Source organism: Myxocyprinus asiaticus, chromosome 5 (genome assembly GCF_019703515.2).
Source record: "Myxocyprinus asiaticus isolate MX2 ecotype Aquarium Trade chromosome 5, UBuf_Myxa_2, whole genome shotgun sequence".
Taxonomy (NCBI): domain Eukaryota; kingdom Metazoa; phylum Chordata; class Actinopteri; order Cypriniformes; family Catostomidae; genus Myxocyprinus; species Myxocyprinus asiaticus.
In genome coordinates, this window is record NC_059348.1 from 13,683,502 (window position 1) to 13,699,205 (window position 15,704).

The following is a 15,704-nucleotide window of genomic DNA, read 5'->3' on the forward strand; positions in this document are numbered from 1 at the left end:
GCACTGTTTCCCACAAGTTATGCCACCTGTAGCCACATTAAAAACCCTGTGTTGATGCACCTTTTCAAAAATATAGATATATTTTAGGGGGCTGAAATGACTGGTCCCCCTCAAAAAAAAAAAAAATTGTGTGCATGACGCCCCTGATCAGAATCTTCATCTAACAATCTCTGGGAAATCTAGATTGCAAAGGACATCAAGTTTCTTTGTCAGCTTTTCCTACCATCTGAACTGAGTCTCTTAACAGTGACTAGATTTGTTTTTTTTTTTTTACTTTTTCAGGTCTATTGAGTTGGTTCTTTTGTGGTAGTGCTGGTGGTGGAGTCGTCTCTTTATCCTGTCTCCCGGTTTTCCTGGTCGACTCAAAGTCTGTTGTGGCACAAACATTTCAGACACTAAGACACAGCCTTTGTTTGAGTGTGCACATGGAACTCAATGGGGCGAACAATGATAAAGAAAAATATTGCTGAGGAAATATGACGTAACATGGCACGTGCAGCTTGTACTTGAGTTTGCAGTTTTAGCTCGCCTACCAGGAGGTGCAGATCAGATGCAGGCCTTTGCATACAACTCAAAAGACAATAACTGCCACCAGCGCAGCTGCTGTTCAAGCCAAACTAAACTCACCACCACCAGTTGAAACTGCCATTAGCCGGTTACTAAGAAATCAGTTTTGAAAAGGCGGATGTAGTTCAATAGTTGCGTGGATTTGGTTGACCGTAGCAACCAAATCCACAGCAACTACTGAACTACATCTGCCTTTTCATGCCAAGGCCAATTTTTTCCCTATCACTTTTTGAAATACCTGGTATCTAAGACATGTCTAATACAGAAGAAACATCTCCAGTTCTTGATCAGGAGTTTGCATTTAGTTCATGTGTGCTGAGTGGTGCTGAAGTGGTGTTATTTTGTATATGTATAATGTTCTGATAAGTCCTTATTGCGGCCAACAGGGCTCCAGACTATGATAAAATAGTTGCAAATGCAACAAAAAATAAATAATTGCGACAAGAATTGGATTGGCGACAGTCTGGAATACTTTGTATGCCTTCGTATGTGGCAAACCATGTTGAAGACAATTGAGCATGTGCCGGAGGCCAATTACAAACTGGTTAATTAAATGTTCAATCACATGACAAGAGACAACTTTAGCTCATAGACACCAATAAACTCAAGAAACCACATCCCAAACAATTACCCCAAAACAAACCACTCCAAAAATGCCTTAGTCAAGGACCTTTGGTCTTAAATTGTAACTGATTTTAAAGTTGGATCCACAATTCTATCACAAATTAATGGGCCTGTTATGTGGCTTTCCAGCTCTTGGACTGTTGTAACAATTAACTAGTTCTTGTTAAGAGCGTTGTCTGGTCTAAAGCTGTGGTTACTTTGTTAAAACCAGTTTCCTGTCAGCCTCCCTTCACCAAGTGTTTATAAGTTGTGCCTTAGCATGCATTTTCATTTACTAGCAAAAAGGCCGGAAAGGAACGACCTCGTAATGGCACGAGAACTTAAAAGTTGGTCTTTTTGGCGGGCAGTATTGGCCGAGTTTGTTGGGATGACCCTTTTCATTTTTATCGGTATAGCTTCCGCCACTGGAAACAAGCATAACAGATATCCTGACCAAGAGGTGAAAGTAGCTTTAGCTTTTGGTTTGGCCATTGCCACGTTGGCTCAGAGTTTGGGCCACATCAGTGGAGCGCACCTAAACCCCGCCATTACTTTAGGACTGCTGGTGAGCTGCCAGATCAGTTTCTTCAGGGCCTTTATGTATGTCGTTGCCCAGATGTTGGGCGCTGTCCTGGCTAGTGGTATCATGTTCAAAGTTAGCCCTGACCCTGATACAACTTTGGGACTTAATACGGTAAGTTGCTTCAAATAACACTGTATAATTACATTACTGTTAATTTCATTATAATTTTTTTAAATACAGTATTATATCTGGTTAATAAAATATATAAACTTAATTGATATAGGAGAGACCAGGGTTAGTTGTCAAACAGGGAAATAGATACAAGAACTAAATTTCAGTAACTATAAGGTTTTTAGTGCTCATTCAGAGCTCCGATTCCAAAGCCGTGAAAACACTTATATACATTAAGAAAACTATCAGCTATATTTGAATATATAATTTAATGGTAAGTTTAACTTGGGACAAGGGGATTTTAATGATTTGTTTAGGGTTTGTTGTCACATTTTATTAGGGGAAGTTGTCATGTGTTTTAGGTTGTGATTTGATATAATTTTTTAATGACAATTTCTGTTTACCAAAACAATATATATATTGCCTTTTTAATTAATTAAGAAATTTCATATTTGCTGTTTCATCAGTTATTTTGGACTTTTAATTGTCTTACTATATAAATATTGCTGGAAAGCCACTATAGGGGAATGTACAAAGGACAACATGTATTGAATAAACTGCATCTTTTGTCCTGGGCAATAAAAGTGGGAATGTTTAATAGCAATAAAATAAAAATATATGATATAATATAACATGGTTAATATAAAGAATTAACCATGTACAAATAAATTAAATTATTTGATAATTGGCTTGTGAAATGTTTTCAGCCAAATGTTAGTCCCACCAGATGTGTACTTGCCCTTACAGTAAATGTAGAGTTTTGGTAAACTTGATGCAAACTAGCCGCAAATTTGCCACTCATTATTTTCACATGCAACTGAGCTTGCAATATGCCGCAAATGTTTGCCAGAAGTTTACAGCTCTTCACTGGTTGTGGTAAATCTGCAGCAAACCTTTGACAACCTGTTGCAGCAATGAAGAGTTTGCCGTAAAGCTCATTTGAATATGAAAATAATCAGTTGGGGAATTTTGTGGCAAGTTTGCGGCAAATTTGCCAGAACTCTCGATTTTTGTAAGGGTGGACACATTTATTGTTTATTTTCTACTCTTATGATTGTCAAATGACTGTAAAGTCTAATCATGCAGACCCATCATTAAAATGTAATCAAATTATGTTTCTCTTCTTTTTCTTACAGCTGAGTAACGGTGTAAATGCAGGTCAGGGATTTGCCATTGAGCTTTTTGCAACCTTTCAGCTGGTGCTTTGTGTGTTGGCTACAACAGATAAACGTCGGACCGATGTCACAGGCTCTGCACCTCTCGCCATTGGACTGTCAGTTGGTTTAGGACACTTGGTTGCAGTAAGCATGTTAACCAACCTTTCATCAACAAAAATACACTGCAATAATAATTTTCTTATTTACTTCTTATTTACTTTTGTACTCTTGTTTCCATTAAAATATCTAAACTTCCATAAAGCAAGATCATTTTACCTGAGACGCATAATTACGTAACATTTTACATAGACTTGTTTTCAGAGAATAAGGGTTAAGTCATTCGGATTCGTATGACATAAGGCTGAATAAATTATTAAAGGAATATTTTAGGTTAAATACAAGTTAAGCTAAATCAACAGCATTTGTGGAACAAAATATCTCAGCTCTGTGGGTCCATACAATGCAAGTGAATGGTGACCAGACTTTTGTACTGTAGCTCCAAAAATCATATATAAAGGAAACATAGAAGTAGTCCATATGACTTCAGTGTTTTAATCCATATCTTCAGAAGTGATATAATAGATGTGGGTGAGAAACAGAACAATATTTATGTCCTTCTTTTTACTCTAAATCTCCACTTTCATTTTATCTTTTACATCTGAATGTCACATGTGGTGCCTGTTTAGTTTTAGTTTCACTTTCACATCTGAAAGTGAAAGTTAAAGTGGAGATTTAGAGTAAAAAAGGACTTACATTTTGATCCGTTTCTCACCCACACCTATTATATCGCTTATGAAGATATGGATTTAAACACTGGAGTCATATAGATAACTTTTATGTTTCCTTTATGTGATCTTTGGAGCTACAAAGGTCTGATCAGCATTCACTTGCATTGTGAGGACCAACAGAGCTGAGATATTTTCCTAAAAATCTTCGTTTGTGCTCTGCTGAAGAAAGAAAGTCATACACATCTGGGATGACCTGAGGATGAGTAAATGTTGAGAGAATTTTCATTTTTGGGTGAACTATCTCTTTTAAAAAAAAGATGAAAAATTGCAAATGGTTAAGACAAAAAAATTCACATTAAGAAGACATCTGAAAGTAAATCTTTCTTGTTTTGCGGATGGTCCTGATATTTTTTACTGGAAAACAAGACAAAAATCCTGGCCCATAATTTAATTTTTATTATTTTATTTATTTTTGCAGTGTAAGTAATTAATAATGACCTTGTAAACTAGATCAATAGGCTTCTAAACAGGCTTAGTTTAGTTGCATCATAAATGTATTCCCATCCCCAGATCAGTTTCACCGGTTGTGGCATCAATCCTGCTCGATCCTTTGGACCAGCAGTTGTTCTTGAAGCATACAAAAACCACTGGGTAAGTGCTTTTCACATTTTTGCATACCCTGGAACAAATTGCAATTGTGCTGTTCAAATAGAAAACAAGAATAAATGCCAACTTTAATGCTTCGCTAAGGGTAGAAAATAGTCTTGTATGATTTAGTTGTGTCCTAGACCAAAATTCACTGGCGAACAGTCATAATTATTTTTGTATTAAAAACATTGTAGCACAAATTAGGTCTTCCTCCAAAGCATTCTAATGGCAGAAAGGAAAATTACTGGTTCTTTGAGATAACTTTATTCCTTAAGTACAATTTTTATATGTACAATGACAAGTTTATTGCTTTGCTATTTCTCAAATGTAATATTCATTTCCTCATCTAGATATACTGGATTGCACCCATGTGTGGAGGGGTGGCTGCTGCCCTTGTGTATGACTTCTTGCTGTACCCAAAAAAGGAAGGATTTGGCAGGCGCATGAATGTTCTTAAAGGCGAGGCGGAACCGGAAACCTCTGCGACCGAACCCCTAATCGAACCCCGAACCCCCAGATCTGGTTCTGGTCAGTGGCCCAGGCCCTGAAATGTGATGAGTCTTGTAAATACCCACACAGTTCCTTGTTCTCTGTCACAGTTACATTTAGCTTTTTATACAGTATGTATGTACCTGTACAACTATGCAGACATACATTAAATTAACAATACCAATTCTCTTGTTTTCTAAAGGTTGTTTTGTCAGTTTTTCTTGTCTTCTACTGTCTTACTCTATTTCGTATTCTGGCTCAAATTGTTATTTTAGAATATGCTGTACAAATCCCAACAGAGGACAACAGGAGGGTTCCATTAAAAAATGAAAAAATCAAATTATTTTTCTTCATGGATAATCTATTTATTTTTTTAACAATAATATTAAAATCTTTCAAGGCTAATCTACCATGTGCTCCGAAGTTGTCAAGCAATAGTATATGCTTCTGGTATACGCATAAGTTGCATAAGTGTGATTTTAACAAAGAATCAGTGCACAGAACAACACTACCCATAATCTTGAAAAGAGATCCACCAATCAGAGCTCATCCTGGCTCATCCCACCACCATGCACTTGTGGCGGGATGAGCAAGAAACAGACACAGTGGGTATGGCGTCAGGCCTCGGAGAGGCATTTATTTGAAATAATAATAAACAGCAGAAATTATGCAAAACAGGGAAAATAAAGTGTCCCAAAAAAGGGGGAATCTGGCATCCTCACTGTGAGACTGGGGCTTAATCTAGGTTGAGGAGTCCCAGTGGAATGGTCCAGGATGTGGGTGGGGTTCTACGGCCACACACACTCCCCTACTGGTTCCTATTGGTCCCAGGGTGCAAGGGGCGCTGTATTCTTTGGTGGCCCAACTTCCCTGGGGGCTGCGGTGAGTGTGAAGGGAAGGTGGCCAGGCTTCCTAGCCAGTCAGCCGTGACGTGTGTGGTACTCCCTGCCGACTCATCTAACCTGAGCCGGGGTTCCGGGGAGCAGGTCCGTCGTCTCATCTAATTTGCACCGCTATTCTCCCCACTCTGCTCCTGGACCCATGGGACACCAGTATGCATGCACAAGGAGATAGAGGCAGGGCCCCTGAGGAGAGGCATGCTTTCGTTTAGAAGGCAGCATTGAAAGGGTCTATTCACATCAAGTGCGCCTCATCATCCGCTGCCAAACAAGGTTGATTAATTGTGCCCCTCCTCCCTTCTGTCCACTGAAGGCGTGTCAGAGGCGTGTCGTTCCTCCACTGTACTGTATCCCATCAAAACAGCTTGGAAGCAACCACCCACTCCCGTAAAGCATTACATCGTAATCAATTCCGTCTTCCTTCACTCTCAGGGGCAGATTCACTAAACAGTTGCGCCACTTTTGCACATGGTATTTCAGCACAAAAACCTGCATCTTATTCACTAACCAACCGCAATATATTTCAGCAGGCACAATCAGCACTAAAATGGCGCTACATCTTCAGTATTTAAATGGAGTCACTGTCATTCCTTTCTCCACAAACACACCTCCTTTCAATGAAAATTAGGATCATTGTAGATTGCGCTTCGTTCACAAAAATTGCCTGATGTAATTTAGATTGCGCTATCACCGCAAAATGAAAGTAGGTGGTAAAATGAATTTTATTTAAAAGAGATGTTTGTGAACATTTTCAACCGATCATATCAGCAGTAATTAATCTATTAATCATCAAATGATGGAGAAGAGCGTTATAACCTGGTTGCACAGTGTAGTCAAGTGCACGCTCTGCCTGTTTAAGAGATGATTTAGGTGTCTGGATCAAAGTGATGCTGTACAGTCCCAGCAGGGTGTGTCAGATACGGTGGTCTGCAGCATCCTCAGCTATATAGCACTTAGAATCAGACCTCAAGATCAGAATTGCACGTGCAAGTTGTGTTCAGCTGCGATTTTGTGGGGGCGTTTGCGCCATTGCCTGATCTGCATAATTTCATTAGTGAATCGGGCGCTAAACCAGTGCAGAGAATGCGTGCAAACACCACCGCTTTTACCGCCTGCAATTCATTCTTATTTATTTATTTATTTATTTATTTATTTATTTATACCTTTATTTTACCTGGTTAGTCTCTTGATATTGCATATCTCTTTTACGAAAGAGCCCTGGCCAAAATGGCAGCATCTGCCATTTTAGTGAAACTTCCCCTCAAACTATTTATGTATGTACCTGAATATTCTGCAATAACTTAAAATGTATAGTTTTTAATACTTATGGCTTTAAGTCAATAGTTTTGATATTGTACAGCACTTTTTTTATTGCATCAATCGCAATGCTTTATGAGATTGTAGTTAATTCCCTCATAAAAAAAAAAAAAAAAGTGAAGTAAACAGTTTTTTACCTTTATCTTTCCTGATTTTCTTATACTTTTTTGCGTAAAAACCGAAGTTTGTGATAGGATTAATCTTGGAGCTGGCTAGCGGGGTATGGTTAAAACTCTTTATTGATTTATTTTTATTTTTATTTTTTTTAATCCCTATGGAGAAATTGAATGGAAAAAATATGGTAATACTTTACAATAAGGTCCCATTCGTTAACATTAGTTAATGTATTAGGTATCGTGAACAAACAATTAACAATATACAGTACTTTTTCAGAAATTAGTCATCTTTTTTAATGTTAGTTAATAAGAATACAATTGTTCATTGTTACGTCATGTTAGTTCACAGTGCATTAACTAATGTTAAATGCTACTTTTGTTTGTGAAAAATTAATTGGTATATGTTGAAATTAACATTAACTTAGATTAACAAATGCTGTAAAAGTATTGTTCATTGTTAGTGTATGTTAACTGACCTTCTTAACTAATGTTAACAAATGGAACCTTATTGTAAAGTGTTACCAAAAAAACTTTCAAATACAACTGTTGTGCTCTATGTAATCTCACTTTTATGGAGAGCAGTATAAAGAGAGCACTTCTGCAAAGCAGTTGACAAGCACGACCAAACCGACCTGATGTCAACTTCTGTATCACCTCCAGACTCTTAACTGAAGTTAAAACTGTCACACAAGTCAGCAACTTGTTGCTTGTCACGGATTACATATCATTTAACAAAGCTGGCCTCTGGCCAATGTCTCGACCTGAATGTCTCTAGCTGTTCGCTCTGTGTACTAAATGTAAACAAAATTGAAAATAATGTATCCACTGGCACATTTAAAAAGGAAGTATTTTGTTTCCTTTTTGGCACTGTCAGAGGTATTGTATGCATGGATCCACTCACGTAGATGTATATCATTTTGTAATGAGCACTACACCAAACCTGTTGGGTAACTACAATGAATCCTCTTTGGGGAGAAATGATCATCAATCTTTTAATGTCTGTTTAAACGTTTTAACGGCACTAAAATATTTGTGACCCTCCCAAAATGCACCAAAGTGGAGAACAGGAGGGATGCAAAGAGTGCATACCTAAAATTCTTGGCCAACATACAAATGGTAATCAAAACATATGGCTTGGCTTCATTAGAAAACTATGATTTATGTTGTGTTTACATTCCCTTTTTTATTTATCTTATGTAATGAGGTAAATGAAATAACCACAATGGTGGAAATGAGACTTCGTAAGATGGCTGTTTGCTAAATTAATAAGACTTATTCTGGGTGATTTCTGACAGTTGGACATTTCTGTGAACATGTGCTTACCAGGACAATAGACTACATGTTTTTGAAAAATACAGAGTTGTTGCAATAAACCTGAGACAATACCACTCCTCTTTGTTGAAATCCTACAGTTCCTTTTGTTTGAAAACTAATCAAATTAATCTGTAATCTCTGAATTAACTGGCCAGTTTTGGTGCTTGGTGCCAAGGTCTGGTTTATCCCTGATCTCTATTTAGCCCTCCTTTATTAAGCATGAGCAAATTGAGCTAATTGTTGTGTAAATTGTTCATAAGTCCATATGTAACAGGGTAAAAGGGACAGGAGGAGGCGAGAACCGGACGAAGCAACAAAGTAATATTTAATTAAACAATAAGACACAAACATAAACACATACAGGGCAGCTGCCTGTAGCGCTCTCTCTCTCGAACTGCCGCCTCTGGCGGCCTTTATCCCTCTCGTCGGCTTGATTAGCCTGATTAGGGGCCGGGTGTGCGTCATCAAGGCCCGGCCCCACCTTCCTCCTTGCCACACTCCTCCCTCCTTTCCTTCAGGCCGGGGAGCCGCCAGCCCCGCCTGCCGGCAGGTCTTTCCCACCTTCTCGGACCTGGGAGGGAGACAATGGGAGGGAAAAACAACAACAAAAATGAGAGGGAAAGGCCAAAACGGAGCGACCATGGGAGAGAGAGAGAAAAAAAAAAAACTTACTCGCCAGTTCTCTGATACGCCGTAGCCTGGTGCTCGGTCACCCCTCCACCCTCTAGTGGATGACAGCCACTCCTCCTGATGGATCGGAGGCAGTCCTCGGCCCCTGGTGGACAGAATGCCCCGCCGCGTTTTGGTGGATGGTAGGGGTCTCCTCCCCCTGGTAGTGGTTCTCCCACTCCAGGTGGTCGGCATTGTGCCCCTCCCCGCTCGCGGATGGCGGTCTACTCTTTGACCCCGCCGCATTTTAGTGGCCGATAGGGGTCTCTTCTGCCCCTGGCAGCTGCCTGACCACTGAAGGCGGTCGGTAAGGAGCCCCTCCTCTCCTCGCGGTCGGCGGTCGTTCCTCTGCTTTCAGGCGGCCGGGCTCGTCAGTCCCCTGCGGACGGCCGCAGCTGCTCCTTTGGGGAGGACTCTACTATGGCGCATTCCTCCTCCTTCCCGTGTTTTTGGCACCAATGTAATGGGGTAAAAGGGAAAGGAGGAGGCGAGAACCGGCTTGACAATATAAATAATAATTTAATGATTAACTTAAAGCAAAAGACATACAACACAAACGCATACAGAGCAGCTACCTGTAGCTCTCTCTCTCTCTAACTGCCGCATCCGGCAGACTTTATCTCTCTGGTCGGCTTGATTAGCCTGATTAGGGGCTGGGCATGCGTCATCATGGCCCAGCCCCGCCCTCCTCCTTGCCACACCATACTATGTAAATTGTCACATTCTTGTTGCAAATATGTTAATCCATTCTTATTTAAATTGTTGCTGAATGTGATTGTTTTAAGCATGGTTTTAGGAACAATTTTGCACATTCAGAAACAATTTATGTAAGAATGATTTTCCAAATAATTCTGAGCATTCCGAAACATTTTACATAATGATGGTTTTACAAACAATTCTCTGCATTCTGCAACAAGCTAGGAATATTTTGACAAACAATTATGTGCATTCTGCTATAATTTAAGTAAAAATGGTGTTATGAACAATTATGTGCATTCTGCAACAATTTACGTACAAATGGTGTTATGAATGATTCTCTGCATTCTGCATCAATATATGTAAGAATGGTGTTATATACACTTCTCCTTATTTTGCTATGGTGTAACAATTATTATCCACATAATTATCCACATTTTGCAACCATTTTAAGGTAAGAATGATTCTATGAACAGTTCTGCACAATTTGCGAATATTTACATAATATAATTTTACAAATAATTCTCCGCATTCTGAAGCAGTTTAAGAATGGTGTTATGAACAGTTCTGTGTATTCTGCAACACTTTATGCAAGAACGGTCTCACAAACAATTCTGTGTGTTCTACAACAATTTACATAAGAATTGTGTTATAAACAATTATCCAAATTCTGCAACAATTCACGTAACAATGGTGTTACGAACAATTCTCCACATTCTGCGACAACTGACGTAAAAATGATATTACACACAATTCTGTGTATTCTACAACAATTTACATAAGAACTGTGTTATAAACTATTATCCGAATTCTGCAACAATTCACGTAAGAATGGTGTTACGAACAATTCTCCACATTCTGCAACAACTGATGTAAAAATGGTATTACGCACAATTATGTGCATTCTGCAACAATTTACGTAAGAATTGGTGGTATGAACAATTCTCCGCATTCTGTGACAATATACGTAAGAGTGGTGTTACGAACAACTATCCACATTATGCGACAATTAACATAAAAATGATTTTACAAACAATTCACATTCTACAACAATTTACGTAGAATGATGATAAGAAAAATTATCTGCATTCTGCGACAATTTACTTAAGAATGGTGTTGCGAATAATCCTGCACACTCAAATGATTTTGCAGAAGAATGATTTTGTAAACAAGTCTTTGAATTTATATAACGGTTTTATGAACAGTTCCTTATATTCTGCAAAAATGTCCCATGAGCAGTTATATGGTTTTATGAACAGTTCTGCATTCACCAACAATTTAAGATTGGTGTTATGATCAATTTCGTGCATTCTCTGACAATTTACGCATATGGTTTCACAAACAATTCTTCACATTCTGTTTCGATTTTGCAAATATTGCAAAAATATATGCAATAATGGTTTTATGATCAATGCAAAATTATTCATATTCCATGAATGAGGTCCTTTTGGTGAAATATCTTTAATCATTTACATTGATCGGAAGTGTTTGGACCAACAAATAACATTAATTTCTTCAAAACTGACATATACAAACCTTCACTTTCCCACTGTTATCATGTGTGCTATAACATTTGTTGAAAAATTTGCTGCTCTGAAATTGTCTTCAGAACTGCCTATTTGTCAGTGAATCTGTATATGATTGTCCATGATCGCTCGTAGTCATTTTTCCTTTTGATCTTAAGTCTAATTTTACGGGTTTAAGTTTACGGCATGGGTACCATCCTGGATGATTTGCAGTGTTTTGGTTTGATGAAGCAGGGTTAAGTTTCTCCCGGTTCACTATGATGAGAGATGGCGTCCTCTTATCGCTCTGTTCAGCATCACACCTCCACTCTCACTCTGCTTTGCATCACGTCTTGACGGGTATTCAGGAACCATGATAGTGATTATGGGAATTTCTAAGGTTGTTTTGAAACTGTTTAAAACTAGAAACTATCAGTGCTCACTCACAGAACACTTTCGGATACAGTCTATGCTTAGTTGAAGGAAGATTTTAAAACAAGCGTGTCATGAAAAACTTGCTAGCTTAAGAGCTCTTAACTTCCCCTAACTGTACCGCTCTAACCACACGTAGAGGGAAAAGAACTCATGTCGGTGGCTTCACTGAGGGTGGGGTGACACTTTTGACTAACATTTATCGGGTGACAGAGCTGCAACACCCAAAGGTCAGTTATCAGTTTCCTCACATTGTGCTTATGAGGCATAAACAAGCACATAGATCCTTTCAAGCCATGTTGGACTGCCTTGACAAAGACTAACTGAAAGCCAATTTCAAGGAACTGGCACTGATGCAATAAAATTTCTATTTGATAGTCCTATGGTTGTCTGTATTCTGTTGTTGTCTGTATACATTTTGGGAGATGTTAAAATCAATGACCAAAGTTCAGCCATGAAACTTTATGTGGCGCAAGCTGATAGTTTCTTTGAACATGTTAACTGTCAGACAATTGGCTCACTCACATGTGACAGGTTAAGCCAATCGGCTCGCATGGTGTATGCTGATTGGTCCTTTGACATGTAATCAGGTAGCCAATCAACTTGTGTCTCTCTCTTTGTCTAACATTTAAATGGCTCAGCTTTGCAGATAAGCTGGTTGCACTGAAGCACGCTGCGAGAGTTATTTCTCTGAAACCCACCTCCACACCAGCTCCAAATGTCTAGATCTGCTACATGGGGATTGTTTGTATGTCTATTTGTTCATCAGCATTTCCTAAATGCTCCAAGCAGCATGTCTTGCAGCAGCAGCGTAGCAGATCTAGTCCGACACTACCAAAATCCTATCAATATGACATACCCACATTAAAATGCATCATCTTTCCCAGAGTTTTGACGAGCGTAATTTTAGTCTTAATTTTTAGCATAACACAATACAGTATTTTCAAACTGTGCATACAGTATACTTTCCTTCTATGAATACTGATTTCTGTCTGTTTTGTGTGTTACAGGAGGCCTGGGAACTGAGTGACTCACAGATGAAAGTACTACAGGACAAACTCGTCTTTTGGTGAAGACTTTTTTGAGTAAAGATTGGATTAATTGATTACTCTACAATAATATTGCAGTGTTGGTTGACAACAGATTAGTTATTTATATCCAAATATTCTTGAAATTTGTTGTTTAAGGCTCATCATCTTTATCTCTATTGTAACCTGACCTTCAGGGCTATTAAATCCATTGTCTTACCACAAACAAGTAAATAAAGGAAGTGAGGAAGAAAAGGAAGATTCTATCATAGTTGCTTGTACAGTATTGACTTGGCCTTGAGCTGACTGGACATGCGGCATTCTTTAACTGTCTATGAATTGATCACGTTACTCTGGCATAAGCAACACATGAGTGTATACAATGAAAACACAGCCCTATAATCATATGATGACACTGACAACAGCTTAAATCAACTCACAGATAATTGACCCAGCCATGTCCTGTAGAATCTAATTAATATACAGGGCCTATACGTACAAAATTAATTATTTATGCTTTATTGGAAACAATTGCAGTTTTGCCTTAAATCCTGCAACTAGTGGCTTTCTTTGATTTTTTTCCAAAATTATTTGTGACTATACACAAGAATCAAAGGTTGAGACTTCATATTTGACCCTGATTGCAGAACAAAGACCTTGATTCATGTGTGATAAGAACTAAAAATCAATATGAAACACAGAGGTGTGATTTTTCTCAGGTGATTCATTGACGTGTACACATGGATAGCACACTGATATAATTTTGAATTCATTCTCGTAGGTTAAAGGGTTTGTGCTTTTTGTGCATTGTTATAATCGTATTCCCATATTATTATATTCACACTTTAATATTGCATCTCATTGTAGTATTTTTATTTTTTAAAGACATTAGGGGAAGATGACACCACCCCGCATCACTCACACACACACTCACACTCACACGTTTTCTTTTTTTTTTTTTCTTGACCATAGATGGCACTAAATCTCATCTGAACACAATTTTTGAATGGCTATGCGCCTCTTAATCTTGACATTTCACCTGAATTTGTAAGATTTTTTTTACGAGAACAGTTTTGAGGTTAATTGACTTTAATTTTGTCATCGTCATTGGAAAATAGTGATCTGTGACATTCTATTATTTTGTACGTTTTTAAGTCTATTTGGACTCCTATTTTTGGAGTCTGTTTTCATTTTGAAGTGAAAAGTTAAAGTTAGACCCTTGAGGTAAGTATTGGGGCAGAAGCCCCGCTGTGGCATGTTGTTGCTGGTGTTATTATTATATAATTTAATAATTATTATAGTTCATGTTATATGTAAATTTTCAAACATCATAACCTTTAGGCTAATAGAGCTGTTCAGCCATGACGTCAATTTGTTGGTGATCCCGGAAGGATAATGGGTTCCCTCTAGAATTTCCTATGGGTTTTTATAATGGGGTTTTTCTAATTTATCAGTAAAATAAGGCCTGTGGTAAATATTTTTTAAGACACTTAGACATTTTGTTCTAAAATATAAATTACACAGAGTCATACCACCAGTGTGAATTTTGAAGCTGCCGTGCTTAAAAAATTATATGTTGTTAACGAGTTGCTAGATAAGGACTACAAATACCACAAGCATGTGAGTGAATGTGCCTAACGTAAAGGAAAACCATTGTAGTTCTTTTCTAGCAACATGCTAGCAACATACTTTTTGTTGTTGTTTTTTTTAAACACGACGGTTAAAAAATGCACATTTGCCATATGACTGGGTGTGTTATAGGTTGTAGAACAAAACACACATGTATTGTCAAGTAATGTTTACCACAGACCTTATTTTACTCATAAATCCAAAACTGCCATTATACAAACTAATACTAAGTCTTGCTCCAGGTAGGGGGTCATCTTACCCCATGTGGGGTAACCACGTAATCTCCGAAATGTCTGTTTCATCTGGAAAGCATCACAGTCTAATTAACATCCTCTAAACATCTTAAAAAGATCAGATTTACAAATATTCTAAATCATAAACCTCCACCTCTGAGGAAACATCTTATAGATGTATTGCAGATGACAAACAACCTAAAAAAACATCTTCCAGATGTGAACACACAGGCCTATCAAACAGATGTCTGGGTGATGTATGTGTGCTATCAGGGGAACATCACCCAGACATCTATTTGATAGGCCTGTGTGTTCACATCTGGAAGATGTCTTTTTAGGTTGTTTGCTCATCTGCAAGACATCTATAAGACGTTTCCTCTCTGATGTCAATAAGACTGCCAGCAGATGTCTTTGACGTTTATGATTTAGAATGATTGTAATTCTGATATTTTTAAGATGTTTAGCAGATGTTAATTAGATTGTGATGCTTTCCAGGTGAAAAGATCTAAAACAGACATCTGATGTACGTGAGCTATTTATGTAAGCTAAACTTAAACATGTTACAACTGAAAAGTAAATGCACATTGTTCTTCATGGAGGCAACATCCCCCATCGTCTCCTGCAGACTAAAACCAAGTTACTATAGTTTTATTGTTCTAACCATAGATATGAATGCGTATGATACAATAATCAAAATGAAATGCTGCTGGCATATGTTACGTTTTGAAAAGTTGATTCATGCGTGTGTGCGTTAAAGGCGCGTGACTGCCATCTGCTGGACGCGTGATTTTTCTTCCCCACCCGTACTCCGGCAGGTCCCGCCTCCTGCGTTCGGATTGGCTACTAATAGCTTCTGACAACCGGTCTGTGATTGGCCAGTTGAGAGGTCGTTCATATAGTCTTAATAACCATAAACAGAGGGACATCAGATCCTATAAATCGCAGAAAAACAAACAGACACTAAGTTTGAAGTTCATTAG

General features: G+C 38.2%; 1 protein-coding gene across 2 annotated transcripts; it reads left to right on the forward strand.

Annotated features, from left to right (window-relative positions):
* Positions 1 to 1,484: 1,484 nt before the first annotated feature.
* On the forward strand, positions 1,485 to 13,105 carry aqp1a.2 (aquaporin 1a (Colton blood group), tandem duplicate 2). Of its 2 annotated transcripts, none has more exons than XM_051698056.1 (5): positions 1,485 to 1,864; positions 3,001 to 3,165; positions 4,320 to 4,400; positions 4,748 to 4,960; positions 12,845 to 13,105. In XM_051698056.1, the coding sequence occupies exons 1-4, from the start codon at positions 1,499 to 1,501 to the stop codon at positions 4,943 to 4,945; spliced, it is 810 nt and encodes a 269-aa protein (XP_051554016.1). In that variant the 5' UTR covers positions 1,485 to 1,498; the 3' UTR covers positions 4,946 to 4,960; positions 12,845 to 13,105. The 2 variants fall into 2 exon arrangements, with proteins under 2 accessions (XP_051554016.1, XP_051554018.1); XM_051698058.1 differs by having other exon boundaries at positions 4,748 to 4,925.
* Positions 13,106 to 15,704: the final 2,599 nt, after the last annotated feature.

Coding starts and splice junctions, on each gene's coding strand:
- aqp1a.2 (XM_051698056.1), top strand. CDS start 1,499: ATGGCACGAGAACTTAAAAGTTGGTCTTTTTGGCGGGCAGTATTGGCC. Junction 3,166..4,319: donor GTTTAGGACACTTGGTTGCA/GTAAGCATGTTA, acceptor TCCCATCCCCAG/ATCAGTTTCACCGGTTGTGG. Junction 4,401..4,747: donor AAGCATACAAAAACCACTGG/GTAAGTGCTTTT, acceptor TTCCTCATCTAG/ATATACTGGATTGCACCCAT.